The sequence below is a fragment of the Schistocerca cancellata genome, chromosome 5 (genome assembly GCF_023864275.1).
Source record: "Schistocerca cancellata isolate TAMUIC-IGC-003103 chromosome 5, iqSchCanc2.1, whole genome shotgun sequence".
Classification (NCBI taxonomy): domain Eukaryota; kingdom Metazoa; phylum Arthropoda; class Insecta; order Orthoptera; family Acrididae; genus Schistocerca; species Schistocerca cancellata.
The window spans coordinates 762,415,147-762,438,515 of NC_064630.1; the positions used below are offsets into that span (position 1 = coordinate 762,415,147).

General features: G+C 45.1%; 1 protein-coding gene across 8 annotated transcripts in view; it reads right to left on the minus strand.

Moving 5' to 3' along the window:
* Positions 1–23,369, minus strand: part of LOC126187883 (adipokinetic hormone/corazonin-related peptide receptor variant I) — a 1,289,392-nt gene that overhangs the window by 163,111 nt on the left and 1,102,912 nt on the right. For all 8 annotated transcript variants that reach the window (XR_007537802.1, XM_049929223.1, XM_049929225.1 and 5 more), the window contains one exon: positions 1,573–1,721. Coding sequence is in view for 7 of the 8 variants with exons in the window: in XM_049929223.1 (XP_049785180.1) it covers positions 1,573–1,721 (149 nt within the window). In the remaining variant the exon portion in view is untranslated. The remainder of the gene's footprint in view (positions 1–1,572; positions 1,722–23,369) is intronic.

Here is a 23,369-nt window from a genome sequence, read left to right on the forward strand (position 1 = left end):
AACCTTACAACTTGGGGACAGGAACATTTTGAATTATGAGGGAGGTTCCGAAAGTAGTTTCGTCATTGATTTTGGAATAGGAGATGATACACCAGGTGACACAATCAAACGCTATATGAATCCAAACATGTTGCTTATTTAACTACAAAAGAGGCGTCAGTGGGGGAATAATGGCGCATGCGCAAAGCGCTGAAGAAGGGAAAGTAGCAGGAGACCGGCGTGCCCGAGGTTATTCGAGTACAGACCCCAATGGCAGACGGACGTGCACTGACAACATGGTCACCAATGGAGGTGTGTGCTATCTGGCATGAATGGGCACATGGGACTAGTATGTCCATCATCCACAAACGGTTAGACCACGTATGGTGAAAAGAACACGTGTCATCAAATGTTTGGTTGCTGGTATTGCATGATCAGAGAAAGAAGGAAGAGCGTGGATGATAAGGTCCAAGTGGGTGTCCGTCAACATCCACGAATGTAAACAACAGTGCCAGAGTACAGCACATAGTGTCAGCAGAGAGGGGCATAACGGCGTCCACACTGAGTGCTGGTCGTGCTCAGACCCGTCATATGCTCCATGCTATGATGGGTTACCGAAAAGTGTCTGCAAGATGGGAGTTGGAAAGACCGATACTGGATCTCAAGAGCGCGAGAACGGGAATCAGCCTTGATCATTTGATGTGGTACACGCAAGAGGGAAATGAGTTCCTGTTCAGTATTATCACAGGTGATGAGACACGAGTGCAGAATGTGAGGTCATCTCAATGACAAGGAAGGAACACAGTTCATCAGTGAAAAAAAAATCAAGGTGTCATCCTACGCAGGGAAGGTGACGGCCGCGGTGTTGTGGGTCTCGAAAGGTGTGACTGCCCTTGATTTCCTCCAGCAAGGATCCATCAGAGAGACATGCTACTCTACACTCTCACCAAACACCGGTCCGCCATTCGACGAAAGAGACCAGGGCTCTTGAGTGAAGGCGTTGTGCTCTTGGACGACAACAAAAAACCACACACAGCAGTTCTCATACAGGAACATATTCGTCGCTTCAGATGGGAGAGAAGGGGTCACAGGCCCGACGGTGCCTCATCGGACTTCCACCTGTTCCCTGCAGAGAAAGCCACACTCTCGGGACGTCACTTCCAAGCCAATGTTGAGGTTGAGCAGGCTGTGCGGCAAATCCTCGCATCTCAGGGCACTGAATTTTAACAAAGTGGTATCTTCAAACTGGTTGCACGCTATGACAAACGTCCCATTGTCTATGTGACTTTGTCGAAAAATAGTGCAACATGTATAGTTCGTGATTGCATGGTGAATTTGTGTTCGGCAATGAAGTTTACGTGTGAACAACAATGACTAAACTTACTATCGCAACGCCCCTCGTAATTCTGTGGGAATATCTCCAGTCGGATAAATGTGAAGGCTAGTGTACATGTAAGTGTATTAGTTTCAGTGTACACCGAGTGAAACAGATTACTTGCTATCTTCCCTGCGTTGACTTTGCTACTGATACCGCCCCACGCAGACTCTACCCACTTAGCTAGTGGTGAGAAAGATGGCGGCGGCGCTGCTCACCTGTCGATGCTGATGCAGATGAGGACGAAGCTGGAGAGGAAGAGGCCGAAGACGCGGAAGAAGGCCATCACGCGGCACAGCGCGTCGCCCGCGCGCCAGCTCACCGTCGACGACCAGCCGATCTCCAGCGGCATCATCAGGAACGTCACCTGGACAAGAGTGGCGAGCGCGTCATCAAGTGTCAAGCGTCGAGTCAGCACGAGCGCCAGCAAGGCAGCGCCGACACAGCGGGTGGGCGGGTGGAGCGACTGCGCTCTGTCCTGACATCTTCATCTTCAGTGTGTCCCAGGAGGAATGGTCAGTTTTCAGGGATGTGACAGGAAAGATACACTCCTGGAAACTGAAATAAGAACACCGTGAATTCATTGTCCCAGGAAGGGGAAACTTTATTGACACATTCCTGGGGTCAGATACATCACATGATCACACTGACAGAACCACAGGCACATAGACACAGGCAACAGAGCATGCACAATGTCGGCACTAGTACAGTGTATATCCAGCTTTCGCAGCAATGCAGGCTGCTATTCTCCCATGGAGACGATCGTAGAGATGCTGGATGTAGTCCTGTGGAACGGCTTGCCATGCCATTTCCACCTGGCGCCTCAGTTGGACCAGCGTTCGTGCTGGACGTGCAGACCGCGTGAGACGACGCTTCATCCAGTCCCAAACATGCTCAATGGGGGACAGATCCGGAGATCTTGCTGGCCAGGGTAGTTGACTTACACCTTCTAGAGCACGTTGGGTGGCACGGGATACATGCGGACGTGCATTGTCCTGTTGGAACAGCAAGTTCCCTTGCCGGTCTAGGAATGGTAGAACGATGGGTTCGATGACGGTTTGGATGTACCGTGCACTAATCAGTGTTCCCTCGACGATCACCAGTGGTGTACGGCCAGTGTAGGAGATCGCTCCCCACACCATGAAGCCGGGTGTTGGCCCTGTGTGCCTCGGTCGTATGCAGTCCTGATTGTGGCGCTCACCTGCACGGCACCAAAAACGCATACGACCATCATTGGCACCAAGGCAGAAGCGACTCTCATCGCTGAAGACGACACGTCTCCATTCGTCCCTCCATTCACGCCTGTCGCGACACCACTGGAGGCGGGCTGCACGATGTTGGGGCGTGAGCGGAAGACGGCCTAACGGTGTGCGGGACCGTAGCCCAGCTTTATGGAGACGGTTGCGAATGGTCCTCGCCGATACCCCAGGAGCAACAGTGTCCCTAATTTGCTGGGAAGTGGCGGTGCGGTCCCCTACGGCACTGCGTAGGATCCTACGGTCTTGGCGTGCATCCGTGCGTCGCTGCGGTCCGGTCCCAGGTCGACGGGCACGTGCACCTTCCGCCGACCACTGGCGACAACATCGATGTACTGTGGAGACCTCACGCCCCACGTGTTGAGCAATTCGGCGGTACGTCCACCCAGCCTCCCGCATGCCCACTATACGCCCTCGCTCAAAGTCCGTCAACTGCACATATGGTTCACGTCCACGCTGTCGCGGCATGCTACCAGTGTTAAAGACTGCGATGGAGCTCCGTATGCCACGGCAAACTGGCTGACACTGACGGGGGCGGTGCACAAATGCTGCGCAGCTAGCGCCATTCGACGGCCAACACCACGGTTCCTGGTGTGTCCGCTGTGCCGTGCGTGTGATCATTGCTTGTACAGCCCTCTCGCAGTGTCCGGAGCAAGTATGGTGGGTCTGACACACCGGTGTCAATGTGTTCTTTTTTCCATTTCCAGGAGTGTAATTCGAAGCAAAAAATTCTAGTAAACATTGGATATCAAATCCGTACATTAAGAGCTATGAGCACTCCTTCAGCAGAAGACAAGAACAAGTGCTCGTAGCTCTTAATGTATGGATTTGAGATCCCGTGTTTACCAGACATTTTTTCTCCTGTTGGTCCTCCTCTGAAAATAAGGAACAGAGCTTGCAGTATGTTAGTTACATGTTCCATAGATCATTTAAACGATTCTTTTATCTATATGATGTGAAATGACTGACTTTGGAGAATATGTATACATGATTATTGTTATGAAAACATTTTTTAGTCCTTCTCAGGCAAAAACTAGTTTTTTTTAAGCTACCAGTTTTTAAAAAGAAATTCCATGGAATAGAAGGAGTTGTCCAGAAGAAACGATTTTAGGTTAGAATTGAAATTTGCTTTTCTACCTGTCAGACATTTTATATTATTTTGCAAATAAACTATGATTTATGTTTCTGCATATTGAACTTCTCTCTGACAGCTTTAATAAACTCTCTAAGTAAGAGGCAATGTCACTCACTCATTGACTCATCATTGCGCGGCCCAAACCTGATATTTGGAGAGGTTCTTGATCGTACTCTGAAGAGCCAATGAAATTGGTACACCTGCCTAATATCGTGTAGGGCCACCACGGGTACGCAGAAGTGCCGCAACATAACGTGACATGGACTGACTAATGTCTGAAGTAGTGCTGGAGGGAACTGACACCATGAATTCTGCAAGGCTGTCCATAAATCCGTAAGAGTACGTGGGAGTTGGAGATCTCTTCTGAACAGCACTTTGCAAGGCATCCCAGATGTGCTCAGTATCGTTCATGTCTGGGGAGTTTGGTGGCCAGCGGAAGTGTTTAAACTCAGAAGACTGTTCCTGGAGCCACTCTGTAACAAGTCAGGACGTGTGGGGTGTCGCATTGTCCTGCTGGAATTGCCCAAGTCCTTCTGAATTCTCAATGGGATTTTTAGAAATTCAACCTTTAAGAGGGTGAAATAAAGGGTAACATGTTTTATGAAAATATTTCATTGTGAAAGCGTTTTTGAAGCTAAATCTTTGAAAATTGGTATATGGCTTCTCAGTTGGAAATGAAAATAATATGTGATTGACAGTTTTTGGATATTCAACCTCCAAGCGGATAAAATAGGGCCAGACCAATTCATGAACTCATCATTGTCCAGCCCAAACCTCTAAGAATAGAAACTTGAAATTTGGAGAGAGTGTTCATCTTATTTGCTAGGAATAATTAAAAAAGGGATTGTTCGAAGAAATTCCACATCTAAGGCGATGAAGTAAGACTTTTTGTAAATATATAGCTTTTAAGACAATTTTGAAGCAAAAAACTTCTAAAACAGTTATTTCGTTTGTCAGTTACAAACATAAAAATACATGTTTCGGTATTTTTGGAATTTCAACCATTATGTGGGTAAAATTTTGGGTGTAATTTTTTAAAAATGAATCATTATGAAAGAAGTGCAAAAGCATTTTTAACGCTACATCGACATCTCAATTAGATATAAAACAATACACATTTCAGTGTTTTTGCAAATTCAACCCTTAAGGGGATGGAATAGACGACGAAAATTTTTAAGAAAATATTTCGTTATATTAAAAAACATTTAAAGCCACATATATGAAAACTGGTATTTCACTTCTCGCTTAGATACAAAGAAACACGTATCAGCGGATGAAAGTTTGTACGGAAATATCACAAGTACGCGAAATGCATGATTAATAAAAACCTTGGACTATAGTTATCAGAATTGCTTCTATCGCTTCTATAATCCTAATTAGCGTGAAAAGTTTAAAACGTGTTGCAATTTGTGAACAACATAAAATTCGAGTAAAGAGACAGAAAAAGAAATTTGCGCAGATCATACAGTCTATGTGAATGGAAAAGGGGGCACGAAACTAGTGGATAATAAAGGTCGTTTTCCCCCCAGGGTGTTTTAGGTATGGTCCTCACTGTTCTTCTTAAAATGAGATGGAGATGAGATTTATGACGTATTTCATTAGCGAATACATGGATTGTGACGGCGCAGTTAAAATGAATAACTCCTTGAAGAGGTGCCTACATGACGTGCGTGGCTGATCGCATGTAATTCTTACTGCTTGCTTTTGTGACATCAATGTTTTCTTTTTAAGTGTTGAGTTATCCCAGAAAATTATTGCATGAGACATTAATGAATGGGAATTTTTCAACATATGTCAAGAGGTTAATTCGCGTTTGTTTCAAAGATTAGCAATTATACGAAGAGCAAAGGTAGGTGAACTCAGCTCAGTAATATGCTTCTTCCAGATCAAATTTCATCTACATGTACATCCTACTTCATCTGCTACGTCAATTGTGGGTATGACTTATTGTTGTACTGAACTGAATATTGTGTGTTTTTTTTTTTTAATTTAGAGAGAGCCCATTTTCTGAGACCCACTTTATAATTTTGGGAAACATCGTTTACAATCTCTTGTTTCTTTCTAACGAGATTTTCTTATAATGCTAACATTGTTTGGAAAAAGTACCAATCAAGATAATTATTTTTCACAAAATCGAAGATGAACAAGTGCTCATACCTCATAAGGTAAGGATATTAGATCCCATGCTTACTAGACCATTTTTCTTCGAATGATCGATCGCCTCTTGGCCTTTATGTCTACAGAATATGAAGCTCAGGGCCGGGTAGGTATTTACTAAAGTGGTCTTTTGTACACATCTGTCCAAAGCCAGTGTAAATTTCTCGAGGGAACTCGTTTTCCCGCCTAGACTGTTTTTATTTCACACTTAGCTGTTATCCAGTTTCTAATTTTTTCCCTTGGGTATTTTCAAGCTGTCCGTGTTACACGCACAACAATGAGAAACTTTAAACAAACAGCGCCTTGTACTCGACACATCTGTGTGGAAAGAGCAACATCTCTGGGGGTCCTTAATAACGGTTTCTTAATATCATGCTATTTACGGGGACAACTATGTTACGCGTGAATTCCGTAGCAAAAAGAGAACAATGCGACTCTTCTGCTGGTTGTGCCAGCGTGTAACACGTTAAAATTCATTAGTTTCACAATTAATTTTAAAATCAGATCATTTGTTTTGAGAAACAGGACAAGGTGATGAAGAAGAAGAATTATGTAGTAAGAGTAACATCTTTTTACTTTTAATTGCTCATCATATCAAAATAAATTACAGTTTCATAGAATATGAAATGAAATATTATTAAATGAAAATAAATGTGTATCAACTGTTATGTTCTATAGAAATAAACAAGTTTTTTTTGTTTTGTGATTGATATCAAGCACATTTGTATCAGTTTTTAATTTGTTGTGAATACTCGCAGTTTAATTACGCTTCTAAATGAGAGTAAATCGACATTAAAGTTATTAAAATATGATTTAATGTTTCTTAATTAAAGTTTTCATTTGTTAGTAAAAATGGAATTTAAACAAAAGTACAAATATTTCTACGAGTGGGTTTCATACTAGAACTTAACACTATACCATTATGATGGAAACTTTTTGTCCAAGGTGAGAGAAATAGAAACCCACCTTATATCTTCTGCGCCACGTTGCGAATGACGTATGTTGTGTCGCATATAAGATGCATGAAATATTTTAAAGGCTAGTTTTCGTCAAGCTGTGTGCTTGGAAGCCTTCCATAGGCCAACAATAAAACCGTCAAAGTCGTTGTTCATTACGTAGCGCCGGCAGAGCACAGGAAGTTGAATAAGCCAAGGAAAATAAGGAAATTTGCCTCCCTTCCCCCGATAGTAGGAACGGTAAGACCACCTGCCAGCGCTAAGAAAGAAATAACAAAAATGATGACATCCAATGGTGGAGACGACTGAAAGACAAAATAACACCATCTACATGCTCGCAATGCTACAGTCCCCAGCCCTTTGTTCACAACAGTTATTTTTTTCGAGAACTGCGTCATATGTCTTTACGAAATCGAGGTGCATTTAGTGAGCTTCAAATTCTATAACTATGAACAAAATTAGGAAGGGGGTAGCCGTCTCCTAAGTCAACAAGTGGGAAGACGTGTCATGCGCTAAGAACTGAATTTCACAGAAATTACACGAAACTTAATACGTCCCACATTAATTTACAGTTACTCACTCAATATCTACAGTCGGTAGATGACTATAATCAGATTCATATACAAGGTCGGGTATGATGTTTTATGGTCCCCTCCCCCCAAGAGAACATAGTACTAAAGGCGTTCATATTTTTACACAGATCAATTTCCGAGTTCGGAAAATAAAATGGCATGAACACTAAAATGTCTAGAGAATAGCGAGGAATTCTACAACATTACAAGCTATAATTAAAAGAAAACAGCCCTCGGTCACTAATTTTTAACGAATTAACCGGGTTTAGACACTGCTAGGAGTATCTTCCTCCGAATTTAAACCAAAGAATAGTCTATAACATGGTCACAGAATTATGACTAAAAACGTATGATACAAATTATAAGTGCGGAATTATCGTGAAAGACTGGCAGTACTTATATATGTCACTTATAAAATAATAAATATGCCAAAAGGGCATTAGTCATAAAGAAATTTAAGATAAAAAATCTGTGCTGGCGAGCCACCAAGGGCTGCTCGTTATTTGCGTGGTGCAGGTTGTAAACGGACTGAGGTGCCCGCGTTAACAAATGCGGCCAGGTGAACGTGGCACTGCAACGACCGCGCCATCTAGTAGCCGTAGATACAATTAGGCTACTTCACATTGAAATATAGGCAAAAAATGATTATAAATAAACAGTATTTGGTACATAATGGAAAGCAATGTTTGTTTGATAGTAGCATACAACATAACATTTTGTCTACATCAAAGCTTATAACAGTAAGGTAAAACATGAAAGTATCATTATGAAAATGTAGATAGGACTGAATGACAACTTTTACAAGGCAATTTTGATGTGAAATAGAGCCAAGAAACGTTTAATAATTAAAAAACATAGGACTACCTTAGAAGGAAAAGAACATTTCGGCAACCTGCACAAGGAGACCCGAAGTCAGATATCGAGTAACGGATTTATACCGTCGAAGAAATTTTTGTTACGTAGCTGTAGCCGTTCGATAAGGATGAGGCCATCCTTTCGAGCTAGATGCTTGAAAATCTCTAATTCTTCTAGAATGTCTAGTCTACGCCCTTTCTTTTCGATGTGCATAATGTTGCTATCGCAGATGGCTTTATGTGAATGACCTGTAATTAGAAGATGGTCGACAAAAGATGAATTTTGGGGGCTAGTGCCATTTTTTCTTAGCAAGTGTTCTCTATACCTGGTAGTGAAGGCACGTCCAGTTTGTCCTGCATAGTAAGAGGTGCAAGTATCGCAGACGATTTTGTAGACACCAGAATTTTCTAAAGGGGAACGAATAAAATGTGTATCTAAAATTTCTTTGTGACTAATGCCCTTTTGGCATATTTATTATTTTATAAATGACGTATAAGTACTGCCAGTCTTTCACGATAATTCCGTACTTATAATTTGTATCATACGTTTTTAGTCATAATTCTGTGACCATGTAATAGACCATTCTTTGGTTTAAATTCTGAGGAAAACACTCCTAGTAGTGTCGAAACCTGGTTAATTCGTTAAAAATTAGTGACCGAGGGCTGTTTTCTTTTGATTGTAACTATTCACGGTCTCTGAACGTGCAGCCATGTGCAAAATTTTGTGAAAAAAGAATATTACAAGCTATGTTTACCAGAGGATAGTTTAGAGTTGTTTGCCCCCCCCTCCCACCGCCATACACACAATTTAATGGAAGTGCATATATTTTCAAATATATCAGTTTTTAAATTTATCACATTGTAAGCGTGCTCACCAGGTACTAGGTATACAATAGCCTCATACTTGCTCGATGATGGTTGTCTACGAGCTGTTAAAGGACCTGACGTATGTATATGTATATGGCCATTCAAAAAGAAGGAACAAATTTAAAGCATTTATTGCTTCCGAACTACAAAAGATAGAAACACAATTCCAACGTTCCTGGAAAGACAGAAGTTCAAATTTTTGTGCATTCAATGTGCGCGCCATGTGTTACATGACAAATACCAAAACGGTGACTAAATTCAAGTCACACACGAAGCAGCTGGTCTCTCGCTAGTGTATTCACAGCTTCAGCAATACGATGTCGCAGACATTCAAGAGTGTCAGACATAGGGGGGATAAAAACGTAGTTTATTCGGTAACGTCCCAGATAAGTCACAAGGCTTGAGGTCTGGAGACCTGGGAGGCTACCGGCGATGAAGGTCACCTTCTGCTCCTCCTCTTCCAATCCAGCGTCCTGGAATGGTGTCATTCAGTTAATGTCGGGCGTGTTTAGAGAAATGAGAAGGAGCATCATCTTGCATGAAGACGAAGCAAAGTATGGCGGCGAAGGTGTCGCCCCCTATAGGTAAGACTGGAGTATGGCTAAAGCCGTCCTTTTCGTCACCTCGCTTATCGCTTGGTGAGCAGGCAACCCAAATAGCACCGCTGTAACGCATTGGAGCCTACGTGCCCTGTGGGATACAGCGAGCCTTCCTTTTCGTTACCTCGCTTATCGCCTGGTGATCAGGCAACCCAAATAGCACCAGTGTAGCGCGGTGGAGCCTCTGTGCCCTGTGGGACACAGCAAGCAGCCATTTCGTCACCTCGCTTATCGCCTGGTGAGCAGGCAACCCAAATAGCACCGCTGTAGCGCGGTGGAGGCTCTGTGCCCTGAGGGATACAGCAAGCCGCCCTTTCGTCACCTCGCTTATCGCCTGGTAAGCAGGCAACCCAAATAGCACCGCTGTAATGCATTGGAGCCTCCGTGCCCTGTGGGATACAGCGAGCCTTCCTTTTCGTTACCTCGCTTATCGTCTGGTGATCAGGCAACCCAAATAGCACCGGTGTAGCGCGGTGGAGCCTCTGTGCCCTGTGGGATACAGCAAGCAGCCCTTTCGTCACCACGCTTATCGCCTGGTGAGCAGGCAACCTAAATAGCACCGCTGTAGCGTGGTGGAGCCTCTGTGCCCTGTGGGATACAGCAAGCCGCCCTTTTGTCACCTCGCTTATCGCCTGGTAAGCAGGCAACCCAAATAGCACCGCTGTAGCGCGGTGTAGCCTCTGTGCCCTGTGGGATACAGCAAGTCGCCCTTTCGTCACCTCGCTTATCGCCTGGTAAGCAGGCAACCCAAATAGCACCGCTGTAACGCATTGGAGCCTCCGTGCCCTGTGGGATACAGCAAGCCTTCCTTTTCGTTACCTCGCTTATCGTCTGGTGATCAGGCAACCCAAATAGCACCGGTGTACCGCGGTGGAGCCTCTGTGCCCTGTGGGATACAGCAAGCAGCCCTTTCGTCACCACGCTTATCGCCTGGTGAGCAGGCAACCCAAATAGCACCGGTGTAGCGCGGTGGAGCCTCTGTGCCCTGTGGGATACAGCAAGCCGCCCTTTCGTCACCTCGCTTATCGCCTGGTAAGCAGGCAACCCAAATAGCACCACTGTACCGCGGTGGAGCGTCTGTTGTCTGTGGGATACAGCAAGCCGTCAGTGACAACAACGGCGAGGCAGATGACAGTCTTTGTCAAATCGCAGTAACACCACTGGCGGCTCTCGATTGCAGTCGTTTACTTCGAGAGCGACGCTCCATACGGCAGACACACTCCCTGGCTCCACTTTGGGTTACATATCACCAGGTAATGATCTCTGTAGCTCGTAAATAGGCCCGCACAGCAAGTATGGTTGTACGCTCGACGTTACTAAGCTACACTCCGTTTGCATCATCAACGACAACTCTTGTCTGTTCTACGGATTTTCTACGGATTACTGTGTTGGCTGTAGCCTCGCTTGCTGTTTACTGACGACTGCTCATAGACTTTCGTGTCTTGTGACCAATAAACATCATGTCGACCACGTCACAACAGTGACTACGATACTCTGCGAATTGATAGTATAATGAGATGTTATCAGAAGCTCTGAAAGCTCAACAGGAACAAAAGGCCTTGTTTCCATAATAGTCTACAGGAGCCGAAGCATGTAGTAGCAGCAAGGTGGAGAATAGCCACTCTTTAATCGAATAGTTCTGGATGTTCATTGGATTTTTTGTTTCCACTTCATTCACAAGCAGCTGAGTACCTGGTGATGCCCTTGTATGTATGTATTTATTCATATCTTCTATCAGTCATCTCCTCCAACACCTCCCTGCGCCACCTCCTCTACCCATACTCTCTGTCCATCTCCTCTTACACCCCCACCCCACCTCTGTTCATCCCCTCCTTCCCCTCTGTCCATTTTCTCCTCCCTGCTCTGCCCATCCACTCCTGCCCCCTTCTACCTCCTCGTCCCCTTCATTTTGTTCATCTCCTCCTACCACGTGTCAATCTCCCCCCCCCCTGTCCATGACCTCCTCCACCTCTCGCAGTTCACCTTCTGTTCCCTCCTCTGTCTCCTCCTACCCAATTTACTGTCTGTCCATCTCCTCCACCGTTTCTCTGTCTATCTCCTGATCTTCCCTTTCTTTATCCATTTTCCGACACCGTCTCTCTGTCCATCTCCTCCTCCTCCTCCTCTCTGTTTCCATCTCGTCCTTCCCTTCACTGTCTCCCCATCTCTTCCAACCCATTCTCTCACAACGTTAACACCCCGACCCCAATATCAGAATGGTGGTTCTCACCCCAACAGCATTTCTTTCCATGTCGTAACTAATATGTGTACCAAATCTGATTGAAACTATTCCAGGGGCTTAGAACTTTACCCATGTATACACATGTCAAATGTATTTCACATAATTTTTTTAAATATTTCACACGTACTTATACACATATATTCACCTGCATCTCTTGCGAATTTCATCTCGCAGTTCCATTTTCACGCAAGTCAATGTTTATGACGTTGTATCACCAGAACTACGTGATACAATTTTTCAGGTGCATCCAGTGGAATATGTTTCTATTGTCCGCGAAATATGTTGCGAATAGAGGTGGTAGTAAAAAAGTAAACAAATAAAACGTCATGCACAATGTGGCAGTTTCTCACACATCTCAGTATTTGACTTCACATCTTATGAACAATGCGTAATACAAAGGCATGTTTTCGCAAATACGTTAACTGGTAGCTACATAATAAATAAAATCGAAATGACGGCTGCAGGTGTTCCATTTTATTACTAAGTGGATACCGTTTGCGAAAAGTGTTGCTACCAGAGTTATCAGCAAAGAAATACTAAATTTAAACGTCATGCATGATGCGGCATCTCAGTATTTATGGCGTCATGTCACCTGAACTTCGAATGTGTGTATACGATGATATAATTTTGCTGGTACATTCAGTGGTATATGTGTATACTGACTGCAAAACGTGTCACGGATAAAATTAGTCTTAATATCGATTCTTTCCAGACAATATACAGTTACCATACACACACTGATGACCCAAATGCTTAATACCATGTTTGTCCACCTTTGGAAAGGAATACAGAGTCGGTTCTGCATTGCTTGGATTTGACGGGTCTTTGGTAGATTTCCAGAGATACGTGGTACAGTTCTCGAAAAGTAAGAACCGTTGGCTTGTTGGCTGGACCTGGCTCCTGATAGCATCCCGAGGTGTCTCATTGCGTTCAGATCAGGTGAGTTTAGTGGATGAGACATCCACGTGAGTTGTCTGCGAAGCTTCTCAAAACATTATAACACGTTATCCTGCTGGAAGAGGAGATATCAAGCATGAACCAATGCAGATCATTCACAATAATTATCATGTAAATTGAAGGTAGAGAGGGAGAGAAAGGAAAATAAATGGTGAAACGTCCCCTTAGAAAAATTAATGAATTACTGTGCTGATAAACCTCTTACATTATTTGATTTTCAAACAGCTGAGCAGAACTGAATGTACTCAGACATTTCGCTCTTTCGCTCTTTACTATTCTGATCAACACGAAACTGACACACAATATTTTTAGCGCAACGCAATCTGACTTTCAATAATCCCTACAAAAGAATGGCCCTGACTAACATTAACCTATACCTTTCACAAATAACTTACCTCACAAAAATCTTCGTCACTCAAGGACTACTGCAATACATCGAGCGCCAATACTGCCAGATAAATAAAAGATTCAAACTACTGAAGGCACTAACTACTGATAGGCATAGTTAGCAAATGAAAGATTTTGATAGAGAACAAACAATGTATTTACCTTAATAGTGTTCAAAAGTCATAATATCTATATCAGTCCATGATATCCAATATTACAAATTTACTGTCTCTGTCCAGATCACCCGCTCTCAAAACTCCGCCATCGCACTCCCCACATCCACCACTGCTGGCGGCTCACCTCCAACTGCGCAACGCTACGCGCTGTTAACAGCCAACTGCCCAACACTACAATAGCAAATTCCAACAATGCCACCCAGCCACAGACTGCACACAGAACAGCCAGTGATTTTCATACAGAGCGCTAGGTGGTGGTGGCGTTACCAATATAAGAACCTAAACAGCCTACTTACAATGGAAGGACGTATTTATGTCAGCTGCATCGGGATTTAATGTGGAATCAACGGTGACGAGTGAAAATGTGCGCCGGACCGGGACCCAAATCCGGTATCTCCCACTTACTACGCAGTTGCGTTAACCACTGAACCATCCGGACACAGGGTTTATCGCAATTGCAGTGGATTTCGCGTCGTGTCTGTTCTTTCGAACATGTCCAAAAAAAAAAAAAAAAAAAGACTCCAGGGACTCATATAACTGAATCGCCTCGATGGGCAACGAATCCACCACCCTCAGTGCAGGAGCACAGTTACGTTTGACGTGCTGTGTGGGAATGTCAAAGTAGCGAACGTGGAGGACGTGAACAGAGACTGAGGGCAGGTTGGTCGGCTGGGAAGCATGAATAGTCCCCTCATTTGCGCCAGACACTGTGGCCAGATGCCGCAGTTAAATTTACATAGTAATGTACACTCCTGGAAATTGAAATAAGAACACCGTGAATTCATTGTCCCAGGAAGGGGAAACTTTATTGACACATTCCTGGGGTCAGATACATCACATGATCACACTGACAGAACCACAGGCACATAGACACAGGCAACAGAGCATGCACAATGTCGGCACTAGTACAGTGTATATCCACCTTTCGCAGCAATGCAGGCTGCTATTCTCCCATGGAGACGATCGTAGAGATGCTGGATGTAGTCCTGTGGAACGGCTTGCCATGCCATTTCCACCTGGCGCCTCAGTTGGACCAGCGTTCGTGCTGGACGTGCAGACCGCGTGAGACGACGCTCCGTCCAGTCCCAAACATGCTCAATGGGGGACAGATCCGGAGATCTTGCTGGCCAGGGTAGTTGACTTACACCTTCTAGAGCACGTTGGGTGGTACGGGATACATGCGGATGTGCATTGTCCTGTTGGAACAGCAAGTTCCCTTGCCGGTCTAGGAATGGTAGAACGATGGGTTCGATGACGGTTTGGATGTACCGTGCACTATTCAGTGTCCCCTCGACGATCACCAGTGGTGTACGGCCAGTGTAGGAGATCGCTCCCCACACCATGATGCCGGGTGTTGGCCCTGTGTGCCTCGGTCGTATGCAGTCCTGATTGTGGCGCTCACCTGCACGGCGCCAAACACGCATACGACCATCATTGGCACCAAGGCAGAAGCGACTCTCATCGCTGAAGACGACACGTCTCCATTCGTCCCTCCATTCACGCCTGTCGCGACACCACTGGAGGCGGGCTGCACAATGTGGGGGCGTGAGCGGAAGACGGCCTAACGGTGTGCGGGACCGTAGCCCAGCTTCATGGAGACGGTTGCGAATGGTCGTCGCCGATACCCCAGGAGCAACAGTATCCCTAATTTGCTGGGAAGTGGCGGTGCGGTCCCCTACGGCACTGCGTAGGATCCTACGGTCTTGGCGTGCATCCGTGCGTCGCTGCGGTCCGGTCCCAGGTCGACGGGCACGTGCACCTTCCGCCGACCACTGGCGACAATATTGATGTACTGTGGAGACCTCACGCCCCACGTGTTGAGCAATTCGGCGGTACGTCCACCCGGCCTCCCGCATGCCCACTATACGCCCTCGCTCAAAGTCCGTCAACTGCACATACGGTTCACGTCCACGCTGTCGCGGCATGCTACCAGTGTTAAAGACTGCGATGGAGCTCCGTATGCCACGGCAAACTGGCTGACACTGACGGCGGCGGTGCACAAATGCTGCGCAGCTAGCGCCATTCGACGGCCAACACCGCGGTTCCTGGTGTGTCCGCTGTGCCGTGCGTGTGATCATTGCTTGTACAGCCCTCTCGCAGTGTCCGGAGCAAGTATGGTGGGTCTGACACACCGGTGTCAATGTGTTCTTTTTTCCATTTCCAGGAGTGTATGTATCACAGCTGCAGATTGCATGTGGTGTCTGTTCTTTCGGAAATCTCCAAAAGAATGAAGACCCAGCGTTCATATCCACAGTAACGTTCACTTACTCCACAGCTTCGGTCAACGGCCTTCCAACAGTGGTAATACCGATTCCCGTTGGATCGTTGAAATGAACTGCTGTCGGAATTGGCTAACACTTGGATGGTTGACAGTCCAGGTCTGCCCAGTGCTGTTGGAAGCGGTGTGCATTCAGCCCTTGTGAGGCCAAGTAAGGAGATAGTTGACTGAGAAGTGGCGGCTCTGGTCACCAAAGCTGCCTACGTGCTTACCATGTGCCTCGCCATAGCCACATCCAGTGACTCCTATGGGTAAGGATGGTAACGCTGGACCTTCCGAGAGCTGAGTCAACAGCTTCATGGAACCTTCGGTTCCATGCAAGCACAGACGAATGTCCACCTTAGCATAACACTGCCTTCACCAACTGCGTCTGTGGCATGGTGCATGTTTCGATTAGTCGATCGCCTGGATGACGACGTATGATACGTCCATCAATCTGTTCTAACAAGAAACGTGATTCACTGGACAAGGCAACGCGTTTTCATAAGCCTGTGGTCGGATGTCGATGATCCCGTGTCTACTGAAATCGTAATTGTCGAAGACACTGGGTCAACAAGGGAACACTTAGGGGTCTGCTGCGTTGCCCGTGTACAACAATGTGGTTCGGTGGTTGAGTTGGGGACAGGACCAAACAGTGAGTTCATTGGTTCCATCGGGTTAGTGAAGGATGGGGAAAGAAGTCGGCCGTGCCCTTTCAAAGGGACCATCCCGGCATTTGCCTGAAGAGATTTAGGGAAATCACGGAAAACCTAAATCAGGATGGCCGGACGCGAGATTGAACCGTCGTCGTTCCGGATGCTCGTCCATTGTGCTGATCACTGCACCACCTCGCTCGGTCAACAATGTGGCCCAACGATGTGCTCCGAGACACTTGTTCCTGCAGCAGTATTGTACTCTGTCGGCAGGTCCGAAATGTTCCCCTTTAAAAGACAGAGAAATGAGCAACCTGCTGCTTCAAGCCTTATTCCTCCTTCCTTACCAAAAATTTTGGCGTGCGAGCACATTCGCGCTCTTTTAATACATAACATTCTAAATCCTTTTACGCAATCTCTGTAGTCAAGCCTACATTGTCAGCATCTCCTTCTCACTGCTACTGTGCATATACATTGACGGAAAAACGGAACACCAAAAAGCAGTTGTGTGAAAGTGTGGTGTTATTCAAACTTCGCGGTAGTCACATGAGAGTGGCTCTAGTGATACTGCAGAAACACTTGGCAGGAAAGTGGGCACTGTACATGGCTGCTGGCACGAGAATATACCGACCGTTTTCTGGACGGCCACGTGGCACTACCGAGAGGGAACACCATCATGTTCGGTGAATGACTCGGGCTCATCGAACTGCATCTGCAGCAGCAATCTGAGCAGCAATTGGCACCCAGTGACACAACGAAATGTTACAAATCGGTTTTTTCAACGACAACAATTTGTACAGAAACCAGATGGCAGTTATAAGAGTCGAGGGACATGAAAGGGAAGCAGTGGTTGGGAAGGGAGTAAGACAGGGTTGTAGCCTCTCCCCGATGTTATTCAATCTGTATATTGAGCAAGCAGTAAAGGAAACAAAAGAAAAATTCGGAGTAGGTATTAAAATCCATGGAGAAGAAATAAAAACTTTGAGGTTCGCCGATGACATTGTAATTCTGTCAGAGACAGCAAAGGACTTGGAAGAGCAGTTGAGCGGGATGGATAGTGTCTTGAAAGGAGAGTATAAGGTAAACATTAACAAAAGCAAAACGAGGATGATGGAATGTAGTCGAATTAAGTCGGGTGATGTGGAAGGTATTAGATTAGGAAATGAGACACTTAAAGTAGTAAAGGAGTTTTGCTATTTGGGGAGCAAAATAACTGATGATGGTCGAAGTAGAGAGGATATAAAATGTAGACTGGCAATGGCAAGGAAAGCGTTTCTGAAGAAGAGAAACTTGTTAACATCGAGTATAGATTTAAGTGTCAGGAAGTCATTTCTGAAAGTATTTGTATGGAGTGTAGCCATGTATGGAAGCGAAACATGGACGATAAATAGTTTGGACAAGAAGAGAATAGAAGCTTTCGAAATGTGGTGCTACAGAAGAATGCTGAAGATTAGATGGGTAGATCACGTAACTAATGAGGAAGTATTGAATAGGATTGGGGAGAAGAGAAGTTTGTCGCACAACTTGACCAGAAGAAGGGATCGGTTGGTAGGACATGTTCTGAGGCATCAAGGGATCACCAATTTAGTATTGGAGGGCAGCGTGGAGGGTAAAAATCGTAGGGGGAGACCAAGAGATGAATACACTAAGCAGATTCAGAAGGATGTAGGATGCAGTAGGTACTGGGAGATGAAGAAGCTTGCACAGGATAGAGTAGCATGGAGAGCTGCATCAAACCAGTCTCAGGACTGAAGACCACAACAACAACAACAACAACAACAACCCCGAGCCAGACGCCCTGTAGCGTGCATTGCATGACTCCAAACCGTCGCGATTTGCGACTTCAGTGGTGTCAAGAGAGAGCTCAATGGTGGGCAGAGAAGAGGTCTGCTGTGTTTTCTGCTGAACGCTGCTTCTGCCTTGTGCCAGTGAGGGCCATGTGTTGGTTGGCTTCTTGAGAGCCTGCAACCAACCTGTCTGCGTCTATACACACTCGACCTACACTTGGACTTTGGGAGTGGGGCGTGTTTTTTATAAGCATTCTCGTGGTTATCCCACACACCCTGACTGCAAATTTGCACGTCAGTCTGGTGATTTGATCTGTTGTGCTCTCATTAACGAAAACATTCCGAGGAGTGTTTTCCAACAGCATAACGGTCGCCCACATACCGCTGTTTTAAGCCAACATGCTCTAAACAGTGTCGTCAAGTTACCTATGCCTGCTGCAGCACCATATCTGTCTCCAATCATATACTTACGGGATACCATCAGACGGCAACTACAGCATTAACCGTCGCTATATTGACCGACTAAGTGCAACAGGCATGGAAGTCCGTCCCACAAAATGACATCCGGTACCCTTATAGCACAATGCATGCACTTTTTCTTGCTTGTATTGAACATTTTGGCGGTTACACCGCTTGTTCACTTACCAGTATTTCACAATTTGCAATGGTTTATCTGTAATTACATTAATTAGCCTGTGATCACTTAAATATATTACATAGGCAAATGTATTCCCGAAATTCTATTACTCTACATTAACTATTTTCTAGTGTTGCCAATTTATTCCGTCACTGTCTGTGTCTCTCCCACCGTATCGTTTTTCTCCCACTGCCACTGCCACTGCTTACATTGTATCCTTTCGCATTTCTTTCCCACTGACACCGTCTCACGATTCCTCGGAAGCCCATAGATACTCGCGTCCAACTTATTTTTCCCCAGTATCCCGGTCCAAAATACGCCCTTCCCTACACCTAAATGATAAAATTCGCTGGTCTAGGAGGGCCCAGACCGCCCCAAAGCCTATGTGTGGCCTCGACTCATCTCTCTTTTCCATTTCAACTGCTTCCTATCTCTTTTGCTCCCACTGCTTTTATCTAAATCCATCTCTTTTGCTATCACTGTCCCTGACTGACCAATATATCGTCTCTCTTTGGCTCCCACCGCTATTGTCTTCATTCACCTCTTTTCTCTTTCACTGCCACTGTCTCTCTTCCACTATCACTGTCTCCTCTCTCTTCCCTCCCACTGGGTCCTTCACCTCTCTCTTCCACCGTCACTCTCTCTGCTATTCTTTTCAGCACAAGAAAGTGCGAATATGTCTGCATGCCAAGGGTATTGGTGAGAAAGGCGGAATACGTTTTGAAGCAACTGGTTCCCCACTTTTCTCTCAGTCCTTTAAAAAGGAACTATTTGCCTTTTTGTGTTCCGAGAGGAGCATTTTTCCACTGGTTCCCTTCTTTTTCCCTGCTACAGCAGGGTGTGCTGCTTATATGAATTATATAGATCAGTGAACTTTTATATAGTTTGCACGTATAGGTGTTTCAGAAGTGATGGTCAATAATTCACACATGCAAAGTACAGGCGAAAAGTAGCAAAAAAGCTGAGGTAAACATGGGTCCGCAAATCAGCCGTTGCCGAGGTATCTTATTAATTCGAGTTGGGAACCAACTGTATACGTCCCTGGATACCGCGGTATTTACGTTGTTATCTCATGGTATGGGATCGACTGCATGCACTGTGCCGAATGGCAGTGACCTTGAGGCTGCTCGACTGTATGATGAAGAGTCTACTTTCCGCAAGCAGCCCAACAGGCATACATTTAGCCGGTTACATCAACGTCTTAGAGAAACTGGGAGTTTCGCACACGATGTACGAGAAGGTCGACCCAGATACATAACACCCAATGTTGAGGAAAGGGTGTTACGCATTGTACACGAACGTCCGAGTACTTCAACAAGAAGGATTGCTCCCGAAGAGCGTCTCCTGAGTCATAGCAGTGTGTGGCAGATTTTACATCGGCAAGTACGCTATCCATATCATCTCCAGCGAGTGCAAGAATTCAACAATGCAGACTTTTCTCCGAGAGAGAATTTCTGCCAATGGTTTACCCTGAATCCCCTGTTTGTAAGCGGTATCGTGTTCACGGATGAGTCTGGATTTACCCGTGACGGTATTTTTATCTACCATAACTGCCACATTTGGGCCGATGTCAGTCCTAATATAACACACGTATCACGACATCAGCAGTGTTATTTGTTGAACGTCTGGGCAGAGCTGCTCGTAGACCGCATAATTGGACCACACTTCCTACCACAGAGACTAACCAGATTGCAGTACAAGCGGTTTCTGCGGACTCTACTTCCAGATATACATGAAGATGTCCCACTGAACCAACGTCTGAACGTGTGGTACATGCATGAGGCGCTCCAGGACATTTTCATTTACGAGTTCGCCGGCTTCTAACTCGGACGTATGGTCAACATTGGGCATGTAGAGGAGGGACTGTGTCGTGGCCTCCAAGGTCCGCAGATTTATATCCCATAGATTTCTGTGTGTGGGGCCATCAAAAGGCTGGTCTACGCTACCGAGGTCAATTCTCTTCAGGAATTGCGCTTGCGGATTGAAGCAGCCTTCCAGCATTTACAGAATTCCTCATGACTGCCTGAGAGGATTCGCAACTCATTTTAGAGACGAGTTCAATGTTGCATTCAGACACCTGAACAACATTACGGACACCTAATTTAACGTTTATAGGTGCCATGTGTTCCTAGACACTGATGAACCGCAACAGAAAATCTGATGTATCTCTACAACTGTTGGTCTGTGGACCCTATTGGAGCTTTTTAGCTACTTTTGGCCCTTACTCTGCATGTGTGAATTATTGACCATCACTTTTGAAACACCCTGTATAGGTAACAAATAAGTGCATATAATGTAAGGTCAACCAAAAGTCGTTTGTTTACATTTTCTCTGAATACTTTGCTCATCGATCGCAAACCACTGAAAAAGTTCAGCTTTTGATTTGTATTAAAAGAGTAAAAATATTATCAGAAACATTTTACTGAATTTGCAGCCTTTACAGTTCTATGTAATTTTTGGCAGTAATTTTCTTTTCAGGCTTGTTAAGACCCTTTTTAGCCTATTTTTTTCACTTTGGGCATATCTATATAAGAGTGAAATGCTCATTATACAGAGACAATGCGTTATAAAGTTTTATTTGTGAAAAAATACTGACTGAAAACTTAGTGTGGTGTCCTCATAACGCTTGCAGTGAGCCTAGAGCCCTCGCCACGTGCTCAGCCAAAACCACCGTTACGCCTCAGACCGGATATTATGTGCATATTTTACGTGCGTAAGTATGGTAACTGTGAACTTCTGGATCACGGTAACGGATAATAATACCGAAAAACTGTTTCTAGGTTCCGCGAGAACATCATCTTGAAAACACATGGTAAAGTTCTGACGATTCGCCGTGAATAGAAATCACAGAAGTAGCCATCCTCACAACCGGTACTTTTGGTACCGAAAAATAATGGTTTTTGGGGTTTTTCTCAGGAAAAAGGTGCATCTGACTCAAGTATATGAGAAATGTAAAAAAACGGAACCGCAATATTCTCAGTTAGACCATAATAAACTTCGTTGAGACTAAGAAGGTTATGTCCAAGAATCAGAATGGTTGTAGAAAGCATCGCTCGTGTGAAACAGTTCCGCACTGTCGCCTGATAAACAAAGTAAGAGCCTACGGAATATCAGACCAGCTGTGTGACTGGATTGAGGAGTTTTTGGCAAACAGAACACAGCATGTTGTTATCAATGGAGAGACGTCTACAGACGTTAAAGTAACCTCTGGCGTGCCACAGGGGAGTGTTATGGGACCATTGCTTTTCACAATATATATAAATTACCTAGTAGATAGTGTCGGAAGTTCCATGCGGCTTTTCGCGGATGATGCTGTAGTATACAGAGAAGTTGCAGCATTAGAAAATTGTAGCGAAATGCAGGAAGATCTGCAGCGGATAGGCACTTGGTGCAGGGAGTGGCAACTGACCCTTAACATAGATAAATGTAATGTATTGCGAATACATAGAAAGAAGGATCCTTTATTGTATGATTATATGATAGCGGAACAAACACTGGTAGCAGTTACTTCTGTAAAATATCTGGGAGTATGCGTGCGGAACGATTTGAAGTGGAATGATCATATAAAATTAATTGTTGGTAAGGCGGGTACCAGGTTGAGATTCATTGGGAGAGTCCTTAGAAAATGTAGTCCATCAAGAAAGGAGGTGGCTTACAAAACACTCGTTCGACCTATACTTGAGTATTGCTCATCAGTGTGGGATCCGTACCAGATCGGGTTGACGGAGGAGATAGAGAAGATCCAAAGAAGAGCGGCGCGTTTCGTCACAGGGTTATTTGGTAACCGTGATAGCGTTACGGAGATGTTTAACAAACTCAAGTGACAGCCTCTGCAAGAGGCGCTCTGCATCGCGGTGTAGCTTGCTGTCCAGGTTTCGAGAGGGTGCGTTTCTGAATGAGGTATCGAATGTATTGCTTCCCCCTACTTATACCTTCCGAGGAGATCACGAATGTAAAATTAGAGAGATTCGAGCGCGCACGGAGGCTTTCAGACAGTCGTTCTTCCCGCGAACCATACGCGACTGGAACAGGAAAGGGAGGTAATGACAGTGGCACGTAAAGTGCCCTCCGCCACACACCGTTGGGTGGCTTGCGGAGTATAAATGTAGATGTAGATGTAGAAACTCAGCTCGCTCTTTTCTCACATGATATACTGAGAGCTATGGGTGAACGGAAAAAGGCAGAGTCCATATTTCTAGATTTCCGGAAAGCATTTGACACTGTGTCCCACTGCAGGCTGTTAACGAAGGTACGAGCGTATGGAATAAGTTCACAGACATGTGAGTGGCTCAAAGACTTCTTGTCCCCGACGGCGAGTGTTCATCAGAGAGAGACAGGAGTATCGTCAGGAATGCCCCATAGAGTGATAAGACAACTATTGTTCTCTATATACATAAATGATATGGCTGACAGCGTGGGCAGCAATCTGTGGTTCTTTGCTGATGATGCCGTGGTGTACACGAAGGTGCCGAAGTTTAGTGACAAAATTTCCAATTGGTGTTATAAATGACATCTAGCCTTAA